This window comes from Schistocerca nitens, chromosome 2 (genome assembly GCF_023898315.1).
Source record: "Schistocerca nitens isolate TAMUIC-IGC-003100 chromosome 2, iqSchNite1.1, whole genome shotgun sequence".
Lineage (NCBI taxonomy): Eukaryota > Metazoa > Arthropoda > Insecta > Orthoptera > Acrididae > Schistocerca > Schistocerca nitens.
This window is the reverse complement of record NC_064615.1, coordinates 1,099,731,535-1,099,754,917: the sequence shown is the minus strand read 5'-3', so window position 1 is coordinate 1,099,754,917 and position 23,383 is coordinate 1,099,731,535. Positions and strand designations below refer to the sequence as shown.

At 38.6% G+C, this 23,383-nt stretch overlaps 1 protein-coding gene across 12 annotated transcripts in view; it reads left to right on the top strand.

Annotated features, from left to right (window-relative positions):
- Positions 1 to 23,383, top strand: part of LOC126237492 (fibronectin type 3 and ankyrin repeat domains protein 1-like) — a 66,263-nt gene that overhangs the window by 22,911 nt on the left and 19,969 nt on the right. For 9 of the 12 annotated variants that reach the window (XR_007545083.1, XR_007545085.1, XR_007545081.1 and 6 more), the window contains one exon: positions 8,024 to 8,503. The exons of the other annotated variants lie outside the window; for them this stretch is intronic. Coding sequence is in view for 1 of the 9 variants with exons in the window: in XM_049947643.1 (XP_049803600.1) it covers positions 8,024 to 8,503 (480 nt within the window). In the remaining 8 variants the exon portion in view is untranslated. The remainder of the gene's footprint in view (positions 1 to 8,023; positions 8,504 to 23,383) is intronic. 12 annotated transcript variants of the gene reach the window in all.

Below are 23,383 nucleotides of genomic sequence, written 5' to 3'. Positions count from 1 at the left end.
AAAACTAGGCACATATTCTTCCTTCCAGCCCAGTGAACTACAGCTGTTGTCGTACTTACGTGCCTGTGTGAGCAGTGGTCTCTTAAAGATGACTGACTCCAAATGTTCATTGCATGCAGCTCCCGTCGCATTGTTCTCTCACTAACAGGTTGGGATGGACTTTCATTCACTTTCTGTAGCACTTCCTGTCAGGTTTGGTAGCAATTTTGATTCACAAGCTGTTAAATATATCTCTGGTCCCTCATAGTCAGGATCTTTTTCTGAGCACAGATCTGACATTAACTTGAGATATATCACACAATTGTACTATGCTGCACAAAGTTGGTGAGATCCTGATTGGTGTCAATTATAATCCTCTTGAAACCATCACTACCAGTGTCAGCAGAAAGATTGTGGGATCATAAACAACAGTTTTGTTAGGCCACAAAATCAAGATGAATCTCCTCCTAACGTGAGCCATGGCCAAACCTTCTCACAAAGACAGAATGTTCAATTGCAATAACTGAATAAGAATACTGCTGCATAATATTTACATCTATATATACATCTACATGATTACTCTACAATCAATACTAAAGTGTTTAGCAGAGATTCATCCAACCACTTTGACTAGTTATCAGCTCTACAACACATGAGAAAAATACACCAAAGTCTTTCTATGTGAGCTGTGATCTTTTTTATATTATTGCAATGGTCATTTCGCTGTATGGACTTTTGGCTGTCAGCAAAAGAAATTTTTGCGTTCGGAAGAGAGAGTGAGAGAGCAAAATTTAAAAAAAGATATTGTGCAAAAAAAAAAAAAAAAGGCATTTGTTGTGATTACCAAATCAACTTCCTTACCATATCTGTGACACACACTCCTCAATTTTGTGATATTACAAAATGAGCTACTCTTCCTTGAACTCTTTGATGCCCCATGTCTATCCTAGCTGGTTATGATCCCATGCTATGGAACAGTATTCTAGAAGAGGATGAACAAGCATAGTGCAGACAATCTCTTTAGTAGATTTTTTGCATCTTCCAAGTGTGCTACCAATAAAAGACATTCTTTGGTTTCTTTCCCCACAATACTTTCTATGTGATGATTTCAATTTGATATGCTTGTAATTGTAACCACTAGATATCTAGTTGAATCAACAACCTTTAAATTTGTGTGATGTATCATCTAACCAAAATTTAATGGAGCTGTCTTAGTACTTGTATGGAGGACCTCACTTCCATCCCTCAGAACCAAGAGCTGGGTGAAGCCTAAAGTAGAGAGATCCAAAGTACTTAATGAGACTTGAAAAGTATACTGAAAATATGGTAGATACCATAGGTTCAGGAGTGTTCACTGCAGTCAACAAAAATCTTGAATTCGTTGAGATTAAAATTGAATCTGGCTTTGAAATTAACTAACACAGAAGTACCTCTATAATGCAATATTATTTGGTGACAACTTTATCCTACAGAGATTAGGATGTCTCTGAATTCATTGCAGGTGTCATGGACAGGCTGTCTAGTTGTCATCATAGTGACAATGTTTAGTAATGCTGATAAGTCCATCAATAAGGTTTGGAGAGTCTCTACACTGGAAAGAGCAGGTAAAGCAGTTGTTAGCATCCTACTTAAACAGTGAATAGGCATCATTTAATCCCAACATGATGGACATAGAAGAATTATGGGCGAAATTTAACCTAATTGTAAATCACACTCTGTGGAGATGTAGGTGCCAAGTAGGTGTATTAAGATTGGAGAAGGCCAACTGTAGTTTAATAACAAATTCAGAAAATGCCGAAGAAACAGAGATTATTGCACACTCTGTTCAAAAAAAGACTCAGAAATGTCGACGGGCAAAAATTAATAGAAATTTGTGCATTTATAAAAAAATAGACTGCTGAAAACCTGAGAAAATTCTGGTCCTATGTAAAACAACTAAGCAAGTCGAAGGCTCCTGTTCAGTCACTTGTCAGTTACTCCCATATGCAGGAGGTAAGGGTAAAAAAACAGACCCACAAAATTACAGACAAGTGTCCTTAAAATCAGTTTGCCGCAGAATTCTTTAGCATATTTTGATTCAAATATAATAAATTTCCTTGAGATAGGAAGGCTTCTGTCCACAAATGAGCACAGATTTAGAAAAAATCACTCTTGTGAGATTCAACTTTCCCTTTTCTCACACAATATCCTGCAAGCCATCGAACAGATACATGCCATATTTCTAGATTGCCAGAAGGCATTTAACCCAGTGCCTCACTGCAGGCTATTGATACAGGCACAAGCATATGGATTAGGTTCTCAGGTATATGAGTGGCTTGAAGACTTCTCAAGTAATAGAACCCAGTCCTGGATGATGAGTGTTCATCAGAGACTAGAGTAATGTCAGGAGTGTCCTAGGGCAGGGGTAGGCAACCACAAAGCCTTCATGATCTACTATTCTGTACCAACATATCAAAGTGATCCACTTTTAAAAATTCATTTGCTACATTTTTAATTTTTGGATACCGGTACTGTAAAACACTACTTAAAATAAAAGTTTTAAATCCTCACATAATAATTTTATTTCATAATATTCTCAAGTATATTCTTACATTAATAACACAAGAATTATTTTACATTTAATCTGAAATCTTAAGTAGCTGTTTTGTCAACATGTCCTTGATATTAGGTGTATAACTTGTTACACTTAGTCAAATACACAAGTCCAGATGTTCATCAGTCAACATTGTTGTGTGTTTATTTTTAATAAAGTTCATATTTGAAAACAGTGGTTCAAACAGGTAGGTAGAAGCAATCAAGGCCTTTATTGTAAGAGCAACATTAACTAAGATATTTCTCCTGAGGAATTAGAGGCCAACAGGTTTTGGGTTCTGCAACGCTTTTGAGAAAGAAATCATTTTTGAAAGATATTATTTCAAGTTCAAGAGCTGCCCTACCTATGTCAAAAACTTTTGCAATGGAAGAAGATATATTCAATAGCTCAATGTTAGCCCAAGGGAAAGATACAAACTGGGTTACCACTGAAATCTTTTTGAAGTCTGAAAACTGATCACTGAAATCATCCCTCAAATTGGAGATCATTATTGCATGACATTCACTATTGTTAAGGTATCTCAGTTTCTTCTATTTCTGTCTTCAGATTTGGAAAATGTCTTAATTCATCTCTCTTAAGGTAGCACTCCCACAAAAACAATTTTTCAGTAAAAGAATTTACTTCAGAGATCATATCAGCAATATCTCTGTCATTATCTTGAAATTTCAAATTCAGCTCATTAAGCTTTTCTGTTATGTCAGTTAAGAACGCAAAATTCATAAGCCAAAGAGGATCTTCAATACAAGCTGACAGACTATTCTCATCTTGTTCTTGCAAAAACAGTTTGATAGATGGTAAAAGCTTGTGGAAACGTTGCAGCACTTTTCCCTTGCTGAGCCAATGTACTTCAGTGTGGAGCAGTAAATTTCCATACTGTAGTTCTAGTTCATTTGCCAAATCTTTGAAAAGTCTTCTTTGAAGAGAGTGAGACCTAATTTTGTTGATTATCTTTACAACAGTATTCATAGCTTCATACAAATTTAAAAACTTTACACACAGAGACTGCTGGTGTAAAATACAGCGATAATTTGAAAACGGTGGAAAACTTTCATGTCTTTGGCACAGAGTAATAAAACCACTTTTAGAACCTCTCAAGGCTGGGGCTCCATCTGTGGTAATGCTTACAAGCTTGTGGATAGGTATTTTCTCTGATAGAATGAGTTGCTTCATGGCAAGAATTATATCTTCTCCTCTTGTATGGCCTTTCAAAGAAATTGCTTTCAAAAGTCCTTCCTTGACAGTAAAGTTATTAAAAACCATCCTTACAAAAACTGGCAACTGAGCAGTACCTGTTGCATCAATGGGCTCATCTAATTGCATTGAAAAGTAACAGCAGTCATCCAAATCTATTTTCAGTTGAGAGAAAACATCATTAGACATATTTTCAACTCGCCTTGTGACCGTTCTTGATAAAAGTTGAAGGGTTTCGATGGCAGCAACTATTTCAGACTTGTCAGCAGTTTCTCGAAATGCTGCTTTTACGAATTCACCATCTTCGAAGGGTTTCTTCCTTTTCACCAGTACATTCGAAACACGATAAGAAGCAAGAGTGGCAGCAACACTTTTGTCTACTGGTTTTGTGAGCATGCTTTGTTGAACACTTAATTGATTTTTAAGTTTATTGATTTTCTATTTTCTCAGTTCAGATTTTACAGGAAACTCGGTGTTAACACGTGGTTGCACAGTTTTGAAATGTCTCTCAATATTTGTCTTTTTTACATATGCAATCTTAGCGTCACACAATAAACAAATGCATGTGCCATTTCTTTCTGTTATGAGAAATTCATGTTCCCTTTCAGAATGAAAATGATAAATTTTACATTTTTTTTATACACAACTCATTATGCATGAAGGTGCTGCACTACTCGTATGTTCTCAAAAAGTGTCAAGAAGATATGCAACTACGCATGCTCAGTGCTGAGTACTGACAGCCCAAAAAAGTTCTACCTATGTCCTTTTCATGCTCTATTACATCGCAGATGTTGGTATTACACGGCACAAAACTCACCACCATCTCCTGACACATATCAAACACATTTCAAAAAGTTATGTGAAACAGTGCATCAACAAGTGGCGCGCAGGTGGCAGCTGATTTAACTAATGCGGCAAAAAATTTTAGAGGTTCAAGGTAGATCTTGGTACAAGTTCTACGCTGTTATTAACAAACAAAGCACCTTGTGTCGAAAGAGCATGCATTTTTACTATTATGGAAAACAATTGATGATTTTATTCAACAATTTTTCTTTAGCACTCTCATTTCTCACGCGATCTACCAAATAAGCACTTGCGATCTACCAGTAGATAGTGATCGACGTGTTGCCGACCCCTGTCCTAGGGAGATGTTTTAGGAGTGCTATTTTTCTCTGTGTACATAAACAATCTGATGAATAGGTTGAACAGCAGTCTTCAACAGTTTGCTGATGATGCTGTAGTGTATGGGAAAGTTACATTACTGAGTGACTGTTTTGGGAGCTAGAATTAATTTTCACAATTGATGAAGAGAGGGCAGTAGTTCAAATAGTGCAGCATTGGGTACTGTGATACAAAATATATTTAACAGTAGAAACACTAGAATTTCAGATCTGGATATCCTTTAGAGTGAAGCAAAAATCAAATAACTATTTAGTGCCTTGAAGATGAAGATGCCATCAAAACAGCATTTTCGGAAGTGTTACTCCTCTGGGTTCATTCAAGAAATCTACTGTGGAATGTCATTGTTTGCTAGTGGAAGTGTATGGAGAACATACTTTGTTGAAAATAATGTGCAGGGAGTGGTTTTGATGATTTGAAGACATCAATTTTTAGGTGAGGGACAAAATGTGTCCTGGTGGGTAGGGTGTGCCATGAGCTGCTGCATCCGGGCTAAACGATGAACATTGAATGCTGTGAAAGAATGTATTCAATTTGAATCATGCACTTACAGACAAATACCTACAATATGCACAGAGACATGACAGTCATTCTACTTCATGACAGTGACAAACCACATGTTGCAAACCAAGTGAAGGAAACCAAGTAACTTAAATCAGATGTCTTAACCTGACCAACGTATCCACCATACATTGCCCCTTCCAATTACCATTTGTTTCGGAACATACAGCATGGCCTTTCTGAACAAGAGTTCAAATCTTTAAAGAGTCTCAAAAACTGGCTCTGTGAGTGGATCACATCAAAAGAACTGCAATTTTTTTTTTAATTGCAGAACTTATTTGTTACCCATTAAGTGGGAAAAGGTCATAACTTCTGAAAGACACTACTTTCAGTAAACTATTTTATACCTTTCTATTAAAATAAAAATGCTTTCTGTAAACTGCATGAAGTAATTCATGTACCCATAAGAGGGTGTAGGATGACTTAGATTTTCTGGTTGATAAGATTAATGGCAGATTACTCTAAAACTAGAAATGTAAGGTAAAGCAGGTGAGTAGGAAAAATAATCCTCTGATGTTCAGATACAGTGTTAGTGGTGTGTTACTTGACACAATCACATCAGTGAAGAACCTAGGTGTAATATTACAGAGCAATATGAAATGGAATGAGCACACTAGGTCTGTAGTATGGAGATGAATGGTTGACTTTGGTTTGTTGGATAGGAAAGTGTAGATCTGTAAAGTAGACTGTCTATACAGCACAAGTCTGACCCAGTCTGGAATTCTGCTCAAGTATTTGGGATTGACGCCAGGATTGAATTAAAGGAAGACATCAAAGCCATCTGTAGGTATGTTGCTAGATTTGTTAACGGCTGGTTCGATCAACACGCAAGTGTTACGGAACTGCTATATGAAATCAAATGGGAATTCTTAGAAGAAAGACAATGTTCTTTTTGTGAAACACTACTGAGAAAATTTAGAGAACCGACATTTAAGGCTGACAAGCAATTCTGCTGCTGTCAGTGTGCATCTCATGTGAGGACTGTGATAAGAAGATAGGGCTCATATGGATACATTTCCCTCAATCCATTTGCAAGTGGAACAGGAAAGGGAATGGCTAGTTGTTATACAAGGTACCCTCCATCATGCTCCATGTTGTGACTTTGAAGTACCGGTATGTGTGTAGATATAGATATTATTCACGGTTAACTGCCACTTTTCACATCAAGCAAGTTTATTGTCTAAATATTTTGCCATTTGTTTTGATTATGTGTGACTTAACAAGACAGTTAACAATGGCATCATATGCAAGCAGTCTAGGAAGGCTGCTGAGGTTGTCTCCTAAATCATTCACTTCTTAGGGGACCTCCAAATATTGCTTCAGCTTTACTAGAGGACTTCCTGTCATTTACAACAAACAGTGACTTTTTTGACAAGAAATCACGAGTCCAGTTGCAGAGATGATACTTCATAGACACAGAATTTGATTAGAAGCCACTTTTGTGACTAAAGAGACAGTTGTGTTTCTGAGAACAATATTTTCTGAATGTGTGCCGGTTAAGTGCCAGTACATCATTTTCCGCAAGATACTTTGTAATGCTGGAACAAAGTATACATTCTCAAATCCTACTGCCAATAGATATTAGTGATATGGGCGTATAATTCAATGGGTTACTTCTATATCCTTTCTTGTATATCGGTCTGAGCTGTGCAAATTACCCTTCTTTGCATACAGACCTTTTGTTGAGTAAGCTATTGTATACAATTTCTAATAGTGAAGCTATTTCATCATCACACTCCGAAAGAAACTAACTAGAATATGATCTGAACTGGAAAAATAGCTTTATTAAACAACTTAAGTTACTTTTCTACACTGATGGCTGAGGGTATACTCAGTTCTCCAGTTGTTCTTGATGCAAAGCTGGAATATTTCCTTCATGTTCTTTGGTGAAGGAATTTTGGTAAACATTGCTCAGTAACTCTGTGTATGTAATCCAATTGTTGGTAACATTAGCGTTGCTGTCATGCAGTGCAGGTGTAGATTCTGTCTCGGCTCTGGTACACTTTACATGTGATCAGTATGTCTCTTGATTTTCTGCCAGATTACAAATTGGAGGTTAGTTGTGGAAACCATTGCAAGCATCTCACATTGAAGTCTGCACTAATTTTTGAGCATCCATAAAACATTGCCAGTCTTGTAGATTTTTCATTCTTTTAAATCTGGCATGCTTTCTTTGTTGCTCGTGCAAACATCATGACCTGTTTCGTGTAAGATGAGGATATGTTCCATCTCTTATTAATTTGCTTAGTATCATTCCTTATATAGAGAACATACATGACATTGTTTCTACCTAAATTGCTTGATTTCTTTGAAATGCAATTCCTAGTATGTAGTATAATTAGTGTGGTGTTTGAAGTCCAGAACTGTGTATGAGAAAACTACAAAAATTTTTCTTTTTGTAGCTGCTTCGTTGTGGTGTCAATCACTTGGAAGGAAAATGTTTCTTCAGTGTGTGTGTGTGTGTGTGTGTGTGTGTGTGTGTGTCCACGGTAATGGGAAAAACTGTACTGCTTTGTGCAGGGAGGTGCCTCAAAGGAATGCAACAGGAGAACTGATCCTAGCTGTGAAGCGTGGGAGGGTGAAGTACGTGCAAGAACTGTTGGCAGCCGGAGCAAAGATCACGGTGCGGGACAGGAAGGGGAACACAGCCCTGCACTGGGCGGCACAAGGGGGAAATGAGGAGGCCGCCAGGTATCTGCTGCAAGCCGGGGCCAATGTGGAGGCTGTCGACAGCTGGTGGCGGCAAACGCCATTGCACAGGGCTGCAGAGTGGGGCCACAAGGCAGTGGCGAAGATGTTGCTGATTGCTGGTGCTGACCCCGACATCTGCGACGGGGATGGGAGGACGTCACTACACTTGGCGGCTTTAGGTGGCCATGTGGGGATGGTGACAGTGCTGCTGGCAGCGAGTGCGGACCGGGGCATCAAGGACTATGGAGGGAGGATGCCTGTAGACATGGTCAGGGAGAAGGACAGGGAGCAGCTGTTGCCCCTACTCAGGTAACTCTCCGGCTGAACACACACTTTTCTTTGTATTTTATGATATCCAGTCAATCTGATAAGTGCCCCTACACTGGAGTCACAGAAGCGTATTATTGGAGTACTTAAGCATAAAACTACCTATCTAGCGGATCTTTATGTGCACTGTTTCACCATCACAAATAGTGTGATACAAATATTATTCAAATAAGATAAAAATTCTTTCATCATTTTCGCTTTTTATTAAAACCATAACGTCATTTTCACTATATCACTGGTCCTTTTCAGTAGCTGAATTTTTAGAAAATGTGAAATATAAGACAAGAAAGTGCAAAATATGCCATTGCAAGTAGTGAAAGCTCTCGTGCAGATAAAACTTAAACCACAAAATCATTTATTTTCTGATATATTAGTGTTACATTTTCTATACTTTGGCGCGTGCGCCTGCATGCACCCCCCCAAAATATAGAGTTTTCTGATGAATGAATAAATACTCAATTGTGATCAAATCAGGCAGGGACCTAAAAAGCTGTGTTGCAGTTCATTGACCATGATTACTGGTATGTTCCCAAAATCAGACAAATGCTCTCCTGAGAGAGAGCACTGTTACGTTCACATAACATTGAATATTACAGAACATACTTCAATGAAATTCATAAGAAAGCCCTAGAACCTTTGTGAAAATGAATAACAAGTATTTGGCTGTAGTAGCACATGAACCAACTACATATTGGGTACTTAACTCTTACCTCTGCCTGTTACATTATGTTGAACTTCTGGAACATGCAGCCTATGTTGTATATTACAATCTCCTGAAGGCTTTAATTGGCATTACATTATCAACTGAAATTTCATTGTAACATATGGTATTTTCAATGTGTCATTAACATTCTTCAACTACCAATGTGACATTTCCTGCCTTTTATTGCAACAAATTGCACCAGTAATGCTGCATTTTTGAGAGTGTCCTGGTGCTTTGACACATCATATACACGTAGGACATAAGTTATAATATAAAACCCAACAAATATTGGCTTTTACTGAAAATGACAAAACCCAATATGGCATCAACCAAGTTCTGCCTGTGAGGTAGGACATGATCTTCTGTACCATTGATCACATTCCTCTCGATGAAGCAAACATCTGATTTGCTGTATTGTTTCCCACCAAAGAGTGTTGCACATAAAATTCGACACTGTGACATCACAAAATTCAACCATTGCCTCAAGCACAAACCCATCACAGATATATATTCATCTCCAGAAGTGCACTTCAAAAGACAGCAGCCTAGTACTCATTTGTCACAGGTGTCAGACCAGTCAGTAGGGCAGCTAATAGTGCAGTTACCTCTCAAGTGCACCAACGAAGTAATGTGTGATCTACATGGCTGTAGTGTAAACTGACTAACCCTTATAATTGTACATGAACTACATTCATGAGGGGGACATTACGCACAGCTCTGCCCCCTTACTTTCTTTCTGCGTTGAATGTTAGTATCCAGGCATTCATTTCCTAAAGCAGCACAACACAGTTTTCCAAGAAACTTGAAAAAATGGCTTTTGAAAATTAGTGCACGAGATGTGTCTTCACAATAAATTAAAATTTTGTACAAAAAGTTCAAAGAATCAAATGTTTTATTATTTCTAGAGGTTGAATGGGATTATTTATGTTAACAACTCTTTCATTTCACAATAAGGCACGTCTATCAAATATTTAATTAAATTTTATGTGATTAGTGATTAAAAATAGAAAGATGTTATTTTTATTACAATTTATGATTAAGTGTTGTTAATTATATATTTACTGATAATTTGTAAGGATACTGCTGAGAATTTTAGAAGCTGTGGATATAAACTGAAAAGATAGATGTGGCTAATACAAAGCAGAAAGTGACAACTAGAGTAGGGAATGAGGAGAGAGAAGGGATGAGCTTTGGAAGGGGTGTGAGGCAAGGATACACACTGTCACAGAAGCTATTCTACACTTATGGAGAAGAACTGATACCTAAGACCATAGAGGCATTTTAATTGGAGGAGAAAGGATAAAAACTATACAACATGCAGATGATCAAGCAGTGTTGATGGAATCAGCAGTTACAGAAGATGTTGAAAGAGTATTGCAAGAAGGGGCAAGGAGTATGGAATGAAGATAAATATATGAAAGACAAAGCTGATGAGAATAAGCAAGAATGAATCTCCAGGTAACATACTCCTAAATGAATAAGTGAAATCTTTTCTGTATCACAGAAGTCTAATGGTGTGGAGTGGAAGCTGTATAGAAGAAATGAGGAGGTGGAGAATACCTATTGGAAAGAGAACGTTTGAAAAGGTGAAGCCATTACTGATATCTAGATGAATTCCAATGAACCTGAGGGAAAGATTTACTGAATACCTTGTACAGAGTGTAGTGTCATATAGTAGTGAATCATAGACAATTGAAAAGAAAGAAGCCATCAGGGGCTCAGCATTTGTTTGCTGGATACGAGCTTTGATGACTCGGGGTTCTTGAGCTGGGGACAGATGAGTGTCTCCAGTCCTCTGTCACTGTAAGCCATGGGCATGCTTCAATGGCCTCTGTGCAGTGTGGCGATGGAATGTTACTGGCTTGACTGTCAGATCACGAGTTTGATAAAAACATAAGAAAAACAACACCTCAGTCTCAAGGTGTACTGCACACTAATGAGATGCATGACTGTTGAGGTGGAACAGTCACTAGTGGGCAATGTTTGGAGAACCTGCCGCACATCAGTTGTAGGCATGTGGGGCTCTGTCTAGGAGGACTTTTATTTTTCCAGCTGCTCGTGGGATAGATCCTTCAAAATTTTCTCTTCCTCCTCCTAGCGGAATGGGTGGGCCACTGTTAGGTACCAACACCCAATCAAATGAGAGGGATTGTACAGTCAGTCCTCTTAATTCAGGTATTATTCAGTCTGCTGACAAGTACACAAGTACAGCAACAGAACACATGCTGCTGACCAGAATGTGTTTTTAATAGCCAAACGAAAGAGGATAGTTTTGAGAAGGTTTCTCCCTTATATATTCAGAAGGATTTAGAGAGAATCTGTGGCTCTTTAAACTCAATTAAGCACTTGCACAGTGGGACACTGTTAGTGGAAACTTCTAATTCTCAGAAAGCAATCAACCTTCAAAAAACTAGATGCCTTACGGAATATGCAATAGAAACTGATCTGCACAATGCCTTGAACAGCAGCAAAGGTGTTGTGACTTGCAGGGATCTTGACGATATTTCCATAGAAGAACTGAAAACTGAATTGACCCAAGGCGGCATTGACGTGAAAAACATGATGAAAATAGTGGATGACAATCTAATAAAATCAGACTCATTTATACTGTCTTTCAACAGCGTAGAACTTCCAGAGCATGTTAAAGCAGATTTCTTTCACCCCAGTCCAATGTACTGTTTTAAATTCCTGCACTTTTGGCACACAGCTCTTTGTTGTAAGGGAGCAGTCACCTGTGGAGAATATGGCAAGACCACTCATGAAGGAGTTGGTTGTTCATCTCCTCCAAAGTGTATTAACTGCTTTGGGGGTCACCCTGTCTAGAGTAGGGACTGCAATGTCTTCCTTGAAAAACAGAAGATCCAGGAGATAAAAATGACAAAGCATATCCCACATGGTGAAGCCAAAATTATATACAAGGCACGTACGGAGGAACTGAAACTCCTGACCCAGGCATGCCCCCTGTGCATGTGTTTACAAGAAACACATTTTAAAGCCACTGACACCCCTGTGCTACGGGGCTATATACTGCTCCAAAAGGTTGACCTGACAGGGCGCAGAGCCAAGCGAGGGGTTGCTGTGTTGTCAATAACACACATCACTCCACTGTTCTCTCCTTGGTTACTGACCTGTGAGCAGTAACCACTGCAGTGCATGTGGCTCAGAAGAGCACTATCTGCTCACTGTACGCACTTACACAGGATGTGGTAGACTCTGAGGCTCTCAAAGGCCTTACTGAACAACTCTCCCACCCCTTTCTACTAATGGATGATTTCAGTGCCCATAATGTATTATGGGGCTTGAACTATACTTGCAATAGGGGTGGAGTTTCGGAGAACTTCGTGATGTCTCAGGAGCTGTGTGTCCTCACTACAGACAGTCCCACTCATTTCTCAGTTGCTGTTGCAACGTCCTCAGCCATCGACCTCTGTGCTCTCCTACCCTTGCAGACAGCCCAGTGGAAAGTAACTGATGATCTTTATTCCAGTGACTACTTCCCATTGTGGATCCACCTACTGGATGGAGCATTGCCTGAACAGAAGCCACCAAAATGGATGGTTAACATGGCTAACTGAATGCTTTTCAGCCATCTGGCTGTGTTTGAACACCACAACAATGTCCAGGAATGGGTGGACTACATTACACGAGTGATCCATCATGTGACTGACTTATCCATCCAAAAGTCCTCAAGTCATCTTAGGATGCAGACTGTATCTGTGACTGTAGAGAAGGCCAAATTGGACTTCATGCCCAGCAATTCAAAGTCTTATAACTACCCTTCATCTGTGTGGGAGCTGGAATTGGCACTGTGTGACAAGTAAACATACACAAGGGATACACTTCGATTTTGATTGGCTTTGAATATGATGTAATCTAGAACAAAATAAGACACACGCATTTTTTTTATACATGCCCATACAGCCGTTAATGGGGTAAAACACAGACTTGAAAAAAACTGAGTGTAATATTTCTGAATGAATACCATTTAAATGGTACCAGATTTAAAAAAAATCTTCTAATGAAAGTTCTAGAGGTAAGGTATGGTACAACGGTGCTTCCAGATTTCTCGAAAACTTTTATTTATTTATTTATTTATTTTATAAAATTCAATCATAGATGGTGAAATAGTAGTCGAAAGATACATTTGTCAGAAATTAGATAGAAATATCACAAGTCTTTCTCATGTATATGTGCAGGGTGTATCTGAAATGAATGTAGAAAATGAGAGGGCTAACAGAGAGAGTCATAACAAGCTTATTTCAAATAGCAACCCATGTCGGCATCCCTTATCATATGGCACTAGGCGCCATTGAACAGCGTCGCATGCCACCGAGAGGGTAGGCACACAACAAATGTCAGAGCCATCATTGTGGCAGATCTGCAGGGCAACAATTTAAATAGATTTATAACATCAAAGTAAAAGAGATGTCAGGTTGAAGTTTTATAATCTTTATTTTCAAACAATGTAGTCGACATAGTTGTGGATATTCCAGGTGGGACAACACCATGGGTTTACCACCTCGTACTGGGATGTGAACGCATTGCTTCTGGCTATGAAAATGAAAATGCCTGTTTGATTGGTGTTGCATAGAGGGCAGCACCTGGACACTCTTGCATTTGTTAGTGTGTGGAGTGGACAGTAAATGGAGCACTATTCTTGGGAGGAAAGAACAGACATGCAGTGTGCTTATGGGGCAGGGGATGGAAATGCTGGTGCTGCCCATCATTTGTCTGTTCAGTGGTTTCCGAATCATTGAGTGCCAGATCCATACACATTTACTGCCATCCATAGGTTCCTATTAGACAGGTTCACTTGAGGTATGTTCTCCACTGACATGTTCTCGTGATGACACAAGTGCATTTAGGACCTACTTCAAAACCCAGTGTATTCGTTTTGTGTTACCGGTGGGAAGACCTGAAGTCCTCAATGCACAACGCATACACCGGCACTTGAAATTGAGGTATTAGCACTGCTGGAAAACACACCCTCAATAAGTTTACAGCATGTTACATGGGAAATGGGTGTAAACCATTCCACAATACGGCATGAGTGACATGAAGATGAAGTGCACTCCTGCAGCCTGCAGAAGGTTCATGCCCTTAACCCAGATCCTACAGCGAATTGAATTCTTCCAGTGGTGTGTGCAATTCAAAAAGACTTTCTGAACCATGTACTTATTATGGATGGGACATCCTTTACATGAGAAAGTGTGTTCAACAGCCACAATCAACATGTGTGGGGATGAGAAAACCTGCACGCTGCCTTTGTTCCTGATCACCAAGATCACTTTGCTATCAACATTTGGGCCAGCTTCTTAGGCAATAATCTGGTCAGCATACATGTTTCCCTGGTGACTGGACACAAACAGATACTTAATCTTTTTACAAGAAACTCTGCCACAGTTGTTAGAACATGTTCTACCCAATGTGCGAGAGCATATGTAGTACCTACATGATGGTGCACTTTGCACATGCAGTGTGAATGCATTTGATTGATACCTCTGGTGAGAACTGGATAGGGCGCGGTGGGCTGGCAGCATGGCCTGCACGTTCCCCAGACTTGATGCCCATTGATTTTTTTCTTCTGGGGCCACCTGAAATCAGTTGTCTATGAAACACCCATTGAGATTGACGAAGATCTGACACCACGCATTACGGCAGCCTCTGACGCAATTTCCTTTTTGTCAAGTGTGTTTGAAAGGGTGCAACAATCACTCAATCACCGTTGCAGGGCATGCGTTCAGGGAGTAGGGTGTAATTTCAAGCACTGTTTGTAACTGTTTTCAAATAAAGGTTATAAAACTTCACACAGACTTCTCATTTACCTTGATGTCACAAGCACATTGAAATCATTGCCCTGCTACCATGACAGCTCAGATGGCATGTTGTAAGCAACTCTGTTCAATGATGCTTAGCGCTGTACGCTAATGAATGCCGACATGGGTTGCTATGAGAAATATGCTTGTTACGACCCACTCTACCAGCCATATCATTTTCTACATTCATTTCAGATACAGTCTGTGTGTGTGTGTGTGTGTGTGTGTGTGTGTGTGTGTGTGTGTGTGTGTGTGTGTGTGTTTTGTAACCTTTTGTTACATTTCGAATGGTTTGTGCATTGTTGTTGTAACATTATTGTAAATCTTTACAACATTGAGGAAGTGCAGAACTGTTTGGTTCAAAAAGTACTAAATGTGCTTTGATTTTGTGCACGAAGCACATTGGATGACTGCAGTTTCAGAAGGCACAATCAGGACATTTAGATGGTTTCCATTCAGTGTAACCACTCTTGTATCATGTATATTTGAAAAGGTCTACAAATCTGGGAGAAGAAAATTGATTGTGTCAGAGAGAGATTGAATTTTTAGAATAATATTTCTTAAATGCTAATTAAAATCGTCATTAAAAGAATATAACATCATCTGCAGCATGTTTGAAGAAGTTTTTCCACAATCAGAATGTACCGGGTGATCAAAAAGTCAGTATAAATTTGAAAACTGAATAAATCACAGAATAATGTAGGTAGAGGGGTACTTGGGTGCTTGGAATGACATGGGGTTTTATTAGAACCACAAAAATACAAACGTTAAAAAAATGTCCGACAGATGGCGCTTCATCTGATCAGAATAGCAATAATTAACATAACAAAGTAAGATAAAGCAAAGATGATGTTCTTTACAGGAAATGCTCAATATGTCCACAATCATTCCTCAACAATAGCTGTAGTCGAGGAATAATGTTGTGAACAGCACTGTAAAACATGTCCGGAGTTATGGTGAGGCATTGGCGTTGGATGTTGTCTTTCAGCATCCCTAGAGATGTCGCTCGATCACGATACACTTGCGACTTCTGGTAACCCCAAAGCCAATAATCACACGGACTGAGGTCTGGGGACCTGGGAGGCCAAGCATGACGAAAGTGGCGGCTGAGCACACGATCATCACCAGACGACGCACGCAAGAGATCTTTCACGCGTCTAGCAATTATATATATATATAAAAACAAAGAGAAAACTCGTTGTCTTTAAATATGTCTACTTGTGAGATGTCTGCTTGTGTCTGTATGTGCGTGTGTGTGTGTGTGTGTGTGTGTGTGTGTGTGTGTGTGTGTGTGTGAGTGTATACCCGTCCTTTTTTCCCCCTAAGGTAAGTCGTTCCGCTCCCGGGATTGGAATGACTCCTTACCCTCTCCCTTAAAACCCACATCCTTTCGTCTTTCCCTCTCCTTCCCTCTTTCCTGATGAGGCAACAGTTTGTTGCGAAAGCTTGAATTTTGTGTGTGTGTTTGTGTTTGTTTGTGTGTCTATCGACCTGCCAGTGCTTTCGTTCGGTAAGTCACATCACCTTTGTGTGTAAACCTCATGTCATTCCAAGCATGTATGTCAATTTTTACTTCTCTATCTACATTATTCCGTGGTTTATTAAGTTTTCAAATTTATACTCACTTTTTCATCACCCAGTATATACGTCCAATGACTGAATAATATTGTTCGTTCTGGAAGGAATCATTAAAATATTTACTTCTTTTCCACGTTTATCAATGATGCTGAATATTTTTCTGTTTTGCCCAATCCATGAATCAGAACACAAGACAATTTTTCATTTGTATCAGGTACATAAACCAGTTTAAACCATTTCCTTACAAGCCCTGATATCAGTTACAGGGCGTAGAAGTGAATACAAGGCTATTATTTTGTGAATGTAAACATGGTCTAGATAGATTGAATTATTTTTTATTATCTCTGTGACTGGTCATTTTCAGGCACCTGTAATATGTTTAATATGTTCAGATATTACTGATTTGTACTTAATTGTGTACAAGCTATCACAAATAACTATATTTTGTAATCCAAGTTACTTATGTATCTTAAGCTTCCTGCTTCATTTTACATTATAATATATCACTGGTACATGTCAACAGGAATACATCTTACTTCTGTGCATATGTGGCACAAAAACATTATACTATTGTACATGGTTACATCCTATAGCTGATACAAACAGAAAGATACCATCTCACACTATAACTGCAGCTGTTATGGTATAACCAGAGATGTTAAGAAGCTATCTGTGGATCATTGATAACATTAGGTAAACTACTGGTGCCATATTCACTGGCATATTATGTTCATTATTCTCACAGGTGTTATCTTATTAAAAGCAGTGGAACAAAACTCATACATCATATTTCATACCACATGTAATATTAGAAATTGCAGCATCTAATTCAGACTATAAAAGATTACGTCAAGCCTTTTAATGAGGCATGCGTGTCAGCCTATAAATAAAACAATACTGGCATAGCAAGAAATATGTCATATGGTACATTAGAACTAGTAACAGATTACATTTATACTACATGACCTTTTCTTTCTCTTTCTTTTGGTACATTGTTTTAATAAAACTAGAAAAAGAAAAGAAAAATATTGTGGAATGAAATATGAAAAGAAGCCATAGTAGAGAGGACAAAAAAGTGGGAAAAATGGGAATGCTCAAAGAAAATTGAAGATTATGATCAATTTAAACAACAAAAAAAGGAAACAGGTGAGAAATACCAAATGAACCTTTGAAAATGACAAACTTTTGGAAATGGGCAAAAATTTTGTAGAAAATTATATTTGTGACTTTTATCAAACTTTTAGGAACAAATTAAAGGGTTACCAAACTCCAAATGTCTGTTTCAAAAATGAAAATGGCACAGTTGGGTTAAGCAATACTGAAAATAGTGAAATACTAGCAAGATATTTTCATTAGCTTCTGAACTGTCACTAACCAAATCATAAATTGGAATTCTCAAATATTAATGAAAATTTGGAAGAAGATTTACCACCAACTATAGAATAAATTCAAGAAGTAATTAAGACCCTCGAAAATAACAAAGCCAGTGGAGAATATTCTATTACAGCTGAACTTTTGAAGTGGTTCTTGCCAAATATAGCAAAGGAGCTAAATTTACTCTATGAAGAAATCTGGAAAACAAAAAAAAATGCAGAGGAATGGAAAGTTGCCTTGATACACCCACTCCACAAAAAATGTGATAAACAGGATGTAAACAACAGAGGAATCTCTTCACTGCCAGTAGCATATGAAGAATTTTCCAAGATTTTGTTAAGCAGAATAGAAACAACAATAGACAGTCATTTAGGTGAATATTGAGGTGGTTTTATGAAAGAAAGGTCATGCCCAGAGCAAATATTCAATCTCAAGTCAGATTACTTAATCCAAAGGACATTGTAGTTATGTCTGTGGTTATCAAAAAGGCTTTTGATTGTGTTGACAGAGAAACTATAGATAAAATAATTCGAGAATTTGGCAAATCTAATCTGTGAAATACTTACAGGTATAGTCTGTAAAGTAAAATTTGTGGGAGAAATTTCACAGCCTTTCAAAATAAAAACAGGTATATGACAAGGCAACGGCCTATCCCCAATTCTTTTTACTAGTGTTTTAGAGAAAACAGTAAGAATTTGGAACGAAAAATTTATTGAACTCAACATCTCACCTATAAGTTTAGGAAGAGGAAAGCAAAGAGTTTGAAACCAAATATGTTGCATTTGCAGATGACTTTGCTATACTTTCTGAAAATGTGCCATCTGCTATAACACAAATAAATCTCCCGGAAGAAATAGCCAGCAGACGGGTTAAGAATTTCTGCAGAAAAAACAAAATTTGCTTCAAAATTTCTGAAACCAGATATTGGCCAAAGAGAGAAGGTAAGAAAATTCAAATATCTAGGGGGGATAATCCAAGAAAATGCATTGGAAAAATCTGCAATAGAGGAAAGGTTGCTTAAAAAGGGGAGAGCATTTGGTATCACCAAATGACTTCTACAATAAAAAGTGTCTAATCAGAAATGCAAAAATGAGGCATTACAACACAGTATGCAAGCAAATGTCTGGCAATAAACTATAATTTAGATAAATTAGAAGTACTAGAAAGGTGAATTATAAGAAAAAATTTAAGACCACCAGAACACAGCAGAAGGTTGGATTTTACAAAGTAATGCTGAGATATACCAAAATATAGAAAATATTTCAAATGTAATGAGAAAAAGAAGATTCATAATTTTTGAACATCTGTTTTGAATGCAGGACAGTAGATTAATCTTATTAATTTTCAAATATTTGTGTGGTAAGAGTCCGCAACAAGTTGGGTCAACAAAGTAAAAAAGTATTTAGAAAGAAAGAAACAAACAATATAAAAATAGAAAATATATACAACAGAGAAGCCTTTTGGGAAAAAGAACTAAAAATTCCAAGGCAGGATAGCTAAGAAGGCTGGTTCAGAATGGTCTGAAGAATGAAGATTGGAATGTGGTCCTCACATGGCCTAATCTCAGTAAAAATAAAAATTAAAAAAAGCTAGAAAATCATGGTTGGCTTACACCATATCAGCACATTTATTATTAACAAAATGATGTATTATAGCTATTGGAACGTAAAGATGCCAAGGAAGCAGAAGGGGACAGATAACAACTTCATATGAAGTGGAAGTAGTAGCTACAGTTATGAGAAATATGGTCTCATTTAGAAGCTCATATGTAGATGTCTTATAGTACTAGCTTATTCATAGGTCATGCATCATGTGCCGTGTTCCATGTAGTCATGTAATGCAATTTTGATCCCTCTCCTCAAATAAGTAAAGGCCTGCACATGTCCCACTAGTTAGGGAGTATCACATTAATGAACTGTGTCAGAGACTCTGTGGAGGAAATGGTTAACTGTCATCGAGTCTGGTTGTTGGAGACCAGGCAATTCCTTAGCTGTTCTCAGTGTGGATTCCAGAGATTTTGGCTCACTGCCAACAACCTGACCCTGCTGGAGGCGGCTGTTCAGCAGGTTTTCGTACGTAAGCATCACAGTCTCTATATGTTCCTTGACATCATTAATGTGTGCGAAACTACTTGGAGACACAGTATTCTAGAGCAACTATGTCTGTAGGGCTTTCATGGCCACCTCCCCATCTTCGTACAATCTTTCCTTTTGCCATTTTTTTGGTCCCGAGTCAGTGATATGCTGTCAGATTGTTTTGAACAAGGGAATGGTGTCCTTCAGGGCAGTGTTTTTAAGTGTTTCCCTTTTTGTCATAGCCATAAACAATATCACTTCTACAGTAAGGAGTCCTGTACAATGCCCCTTATTTGTGGATGATTTCACGGTTTTCTATTCCTCCTCCAGTATTGCAACAGCAACTCGTCAGTGGAAACTTAGTGTGTAAAGATTAGAGGAGGGGGCTGCAAAGAAGGGTTCTTTCTTTTCTGCAGATTGGTGTGTGTGTGTGTGTGTGTGTGTGTGTGTGTGTGTGTGTGTGTGTGTGTGTGTGTGTGTGTGTGTGAACGCGTACATGTACGTACATGCGCGTTCACCCCTGTGGTTTTAATTGTTCTCGTCTTATTATGAGGGATACCATTCTCTGTTTTGAAGACTCAGTGGGGTTTTGGGGCCTCCTTTTTTACTCCAAATTGTCGTGATTGCCACATCTGAGACACATGAAAGCAATAACCCAAAAGGCACTGAGTATCATAAAGTACCTTAGCCATATGTCTGGAGTGGACAGGGTGCATCTGCTCCAGTTTTATAGGGCTTTTGTCGATTTGTGACTAGGCTGTGGGCGCACAGTGTACATATCAGAAAGATCACCTTATCTTAAGATCATATGACTTATTCACCATGAGGAATTCAGCTGGCTGTGCATGCTTATAGGACTAGCCCCATACCCAGTCTCTGTGCTGAGGCTGGGGAACTGCCACTCTCCCTCTGGTATCAGCTTCTCATGGTGCATCAGGGATGTATAAGTTCCTCACAGTTCCATATTCACGTGCATACCAAAGGGTTGCTCATCTGCCTATGGGAACACATTTTCTCCAATTGTCCATGAGTAGCAAGGCTGTTCAGGATCCATGTGTGGTGTGTGCTGGAGTAACTTGGTGTGGAGTGAGTACAACCCCAAATCCAGGGTTTTAACCACCTGCCACCCTGGCTACAGCAGAGGCCCATAGTAATTCTAGATTTAGTGCAGTACATATGTTTTTAATACATCATTTAATGGCATTTTAACCAATCACATCTCTACGGCTGTCTTTACAGATGGTTCAAAACATGGGACTCCATTAGTTGCTCTGTTGTTTTCCCTGTTCGTGTCTTTGATGTGGAAACATATGCGATCTTGTGGATGATGGAGCAGATAAGATGCACTTAGAGTACTAAATTCCTTGTCTGACACGATTCTCCGAGTGCCCTTCACACTTTACAGTGCTAGTACCCAACATATGAAACATTCCAGAATATCCAGGATGCCTTCTTCCAACTACAATGGCTGAGGAAGGAGGCATTTCTGTATGCCAGGGCACACGAGTATTATGGGGAACGGAAGGGTAGATGTAGCAGCCAAGGAGGCATGTCATGATTCTCAGTTAGTTCAGTGTTCCATCCCTCCAGCATGCTATCATGTCACTGTTGATGTACAGAATCATACGTCAATGGGAGAATGAGTGGCTGGAAGTGACAGACAATAACCTGCATCTAGTACAACCCACAACATGGTCGTGGCGTGCCTCCTTCCAGCCACATAGACAGGATGAGGTCCTCCTTACTCATCTTCATACGGGCCACAGCCCTACAATGAATGGCTTCTTGCTCCAGCGAGAGGACACTCCAATGTATGGTGCTTGTTGTGTACAGATCAGTCATTTTATTACACTGTGTTTTACAGATTGGAGGGCAGCGACAGATTTTCTGGCAGATGTGCCCTCTGTTTTAAGTGACTTGCAAAAGATTGTGTTTAGAGTTTTAAAGTTTTATGAATTGTCCAACATGTTTCCTAAGATTTTAGGCAGATGGTCCTAATTTTTTAACAGGGTTGTTGGCTCACCCATGTTATTTGTAAGCGGTCAGCTGGTCACATTTCCCTGTGCTGTTGTTTTAGCTCCTCTGTCATTTTACTTGAGTTTAAATCCTGGTGTAGCACCATTCAGCCATTCTTTGTTGTCTCAGTGTCTGATAGGTTGGTTGATTGTGTGGGTCAATGCGAGTGGGGTGGGAGTGAATTTACGAGTGTCATTTTGTAGATTTCATTCTCACTGTGCACAACAATTTTAGGAATTTTATACACATTCATTTCTTTTAATATGTGTCAAGGCACTGATAATCTTATCGTTGAGCATCAGTAAACTAAAATAAATCACAAAAACGAGAAAGATATTCAGAAAGTTATGCAATGTGGCTATGGAGAAGAAGCGGGTTCGTAAATGTTTATTTTTATCTGTTATTACTTTGATGTTGTAATTTGATGTACTGACACGTTCCATGACCTTGGAGATTTGCTCCTCAGTTTGGTCCTATGGAACTTGACGTGTAAATAAATAAATGAATAAATGAAAAGAATGCTTAAGGTGAAGTGGACTGACAGACCTAAGAATGAAGAAGTAGTGAAGAAAATAGGGGAAGAAAGGAGATTATTAGAAGTGATCAGAGATAAGAAAAAACCTTGGCTGGAACATATACTATATAGGAATTGTTTGCACATATAATTACAGAGGGAAAAGTGGAAGGAATGAGAGGAAGAGGTAGGAAGAGAATTGGAATGATGGATGACATTAGAAGAGAAGGAACAAACAAATGGACGAAAGAAGATGCTCAGAACAGGACACAATGGAGGAGTTCCAGTTGAAACCTGTCATAAGACAGATACACTAAAGAAGATTAAACTTTGTTAGTTAAAATTTCCATCTGTTAGTAAATATGAAATACGAATAGAATTTTTTAAAAAGCTGCCATTGATAAGGTTTGAACTGATGACCTCACAATTACAGGGCTTTTGTGCTTTCCACTCAGCTATTGGCAGTTACGTAAATAAACTCAAAACATTTTTGTACGTAACTGTGTTTGTAAGTCTTCTAATTACCAAAGGCAATTTTTATCTGAGTTTCTTTGAGAGTTGTGCTATACTGTTTTAGCAAATTGATGTAAGGGCACTGACCATCAGATCCTACGCTTCTGAAGAAAATCAGAGGGGGAAGAGTGGTTCATGATGTCTTCTTGTAAGCAGGGTGCTCCCTGTAAGGAGAGTGTGAAGGAACACACATGAAGAGAACCATCTTACAAACTTTGACAAAATAAATTATTTTTGTTTGTCAAATTATTTGCCTTTAAAATGTATACACTT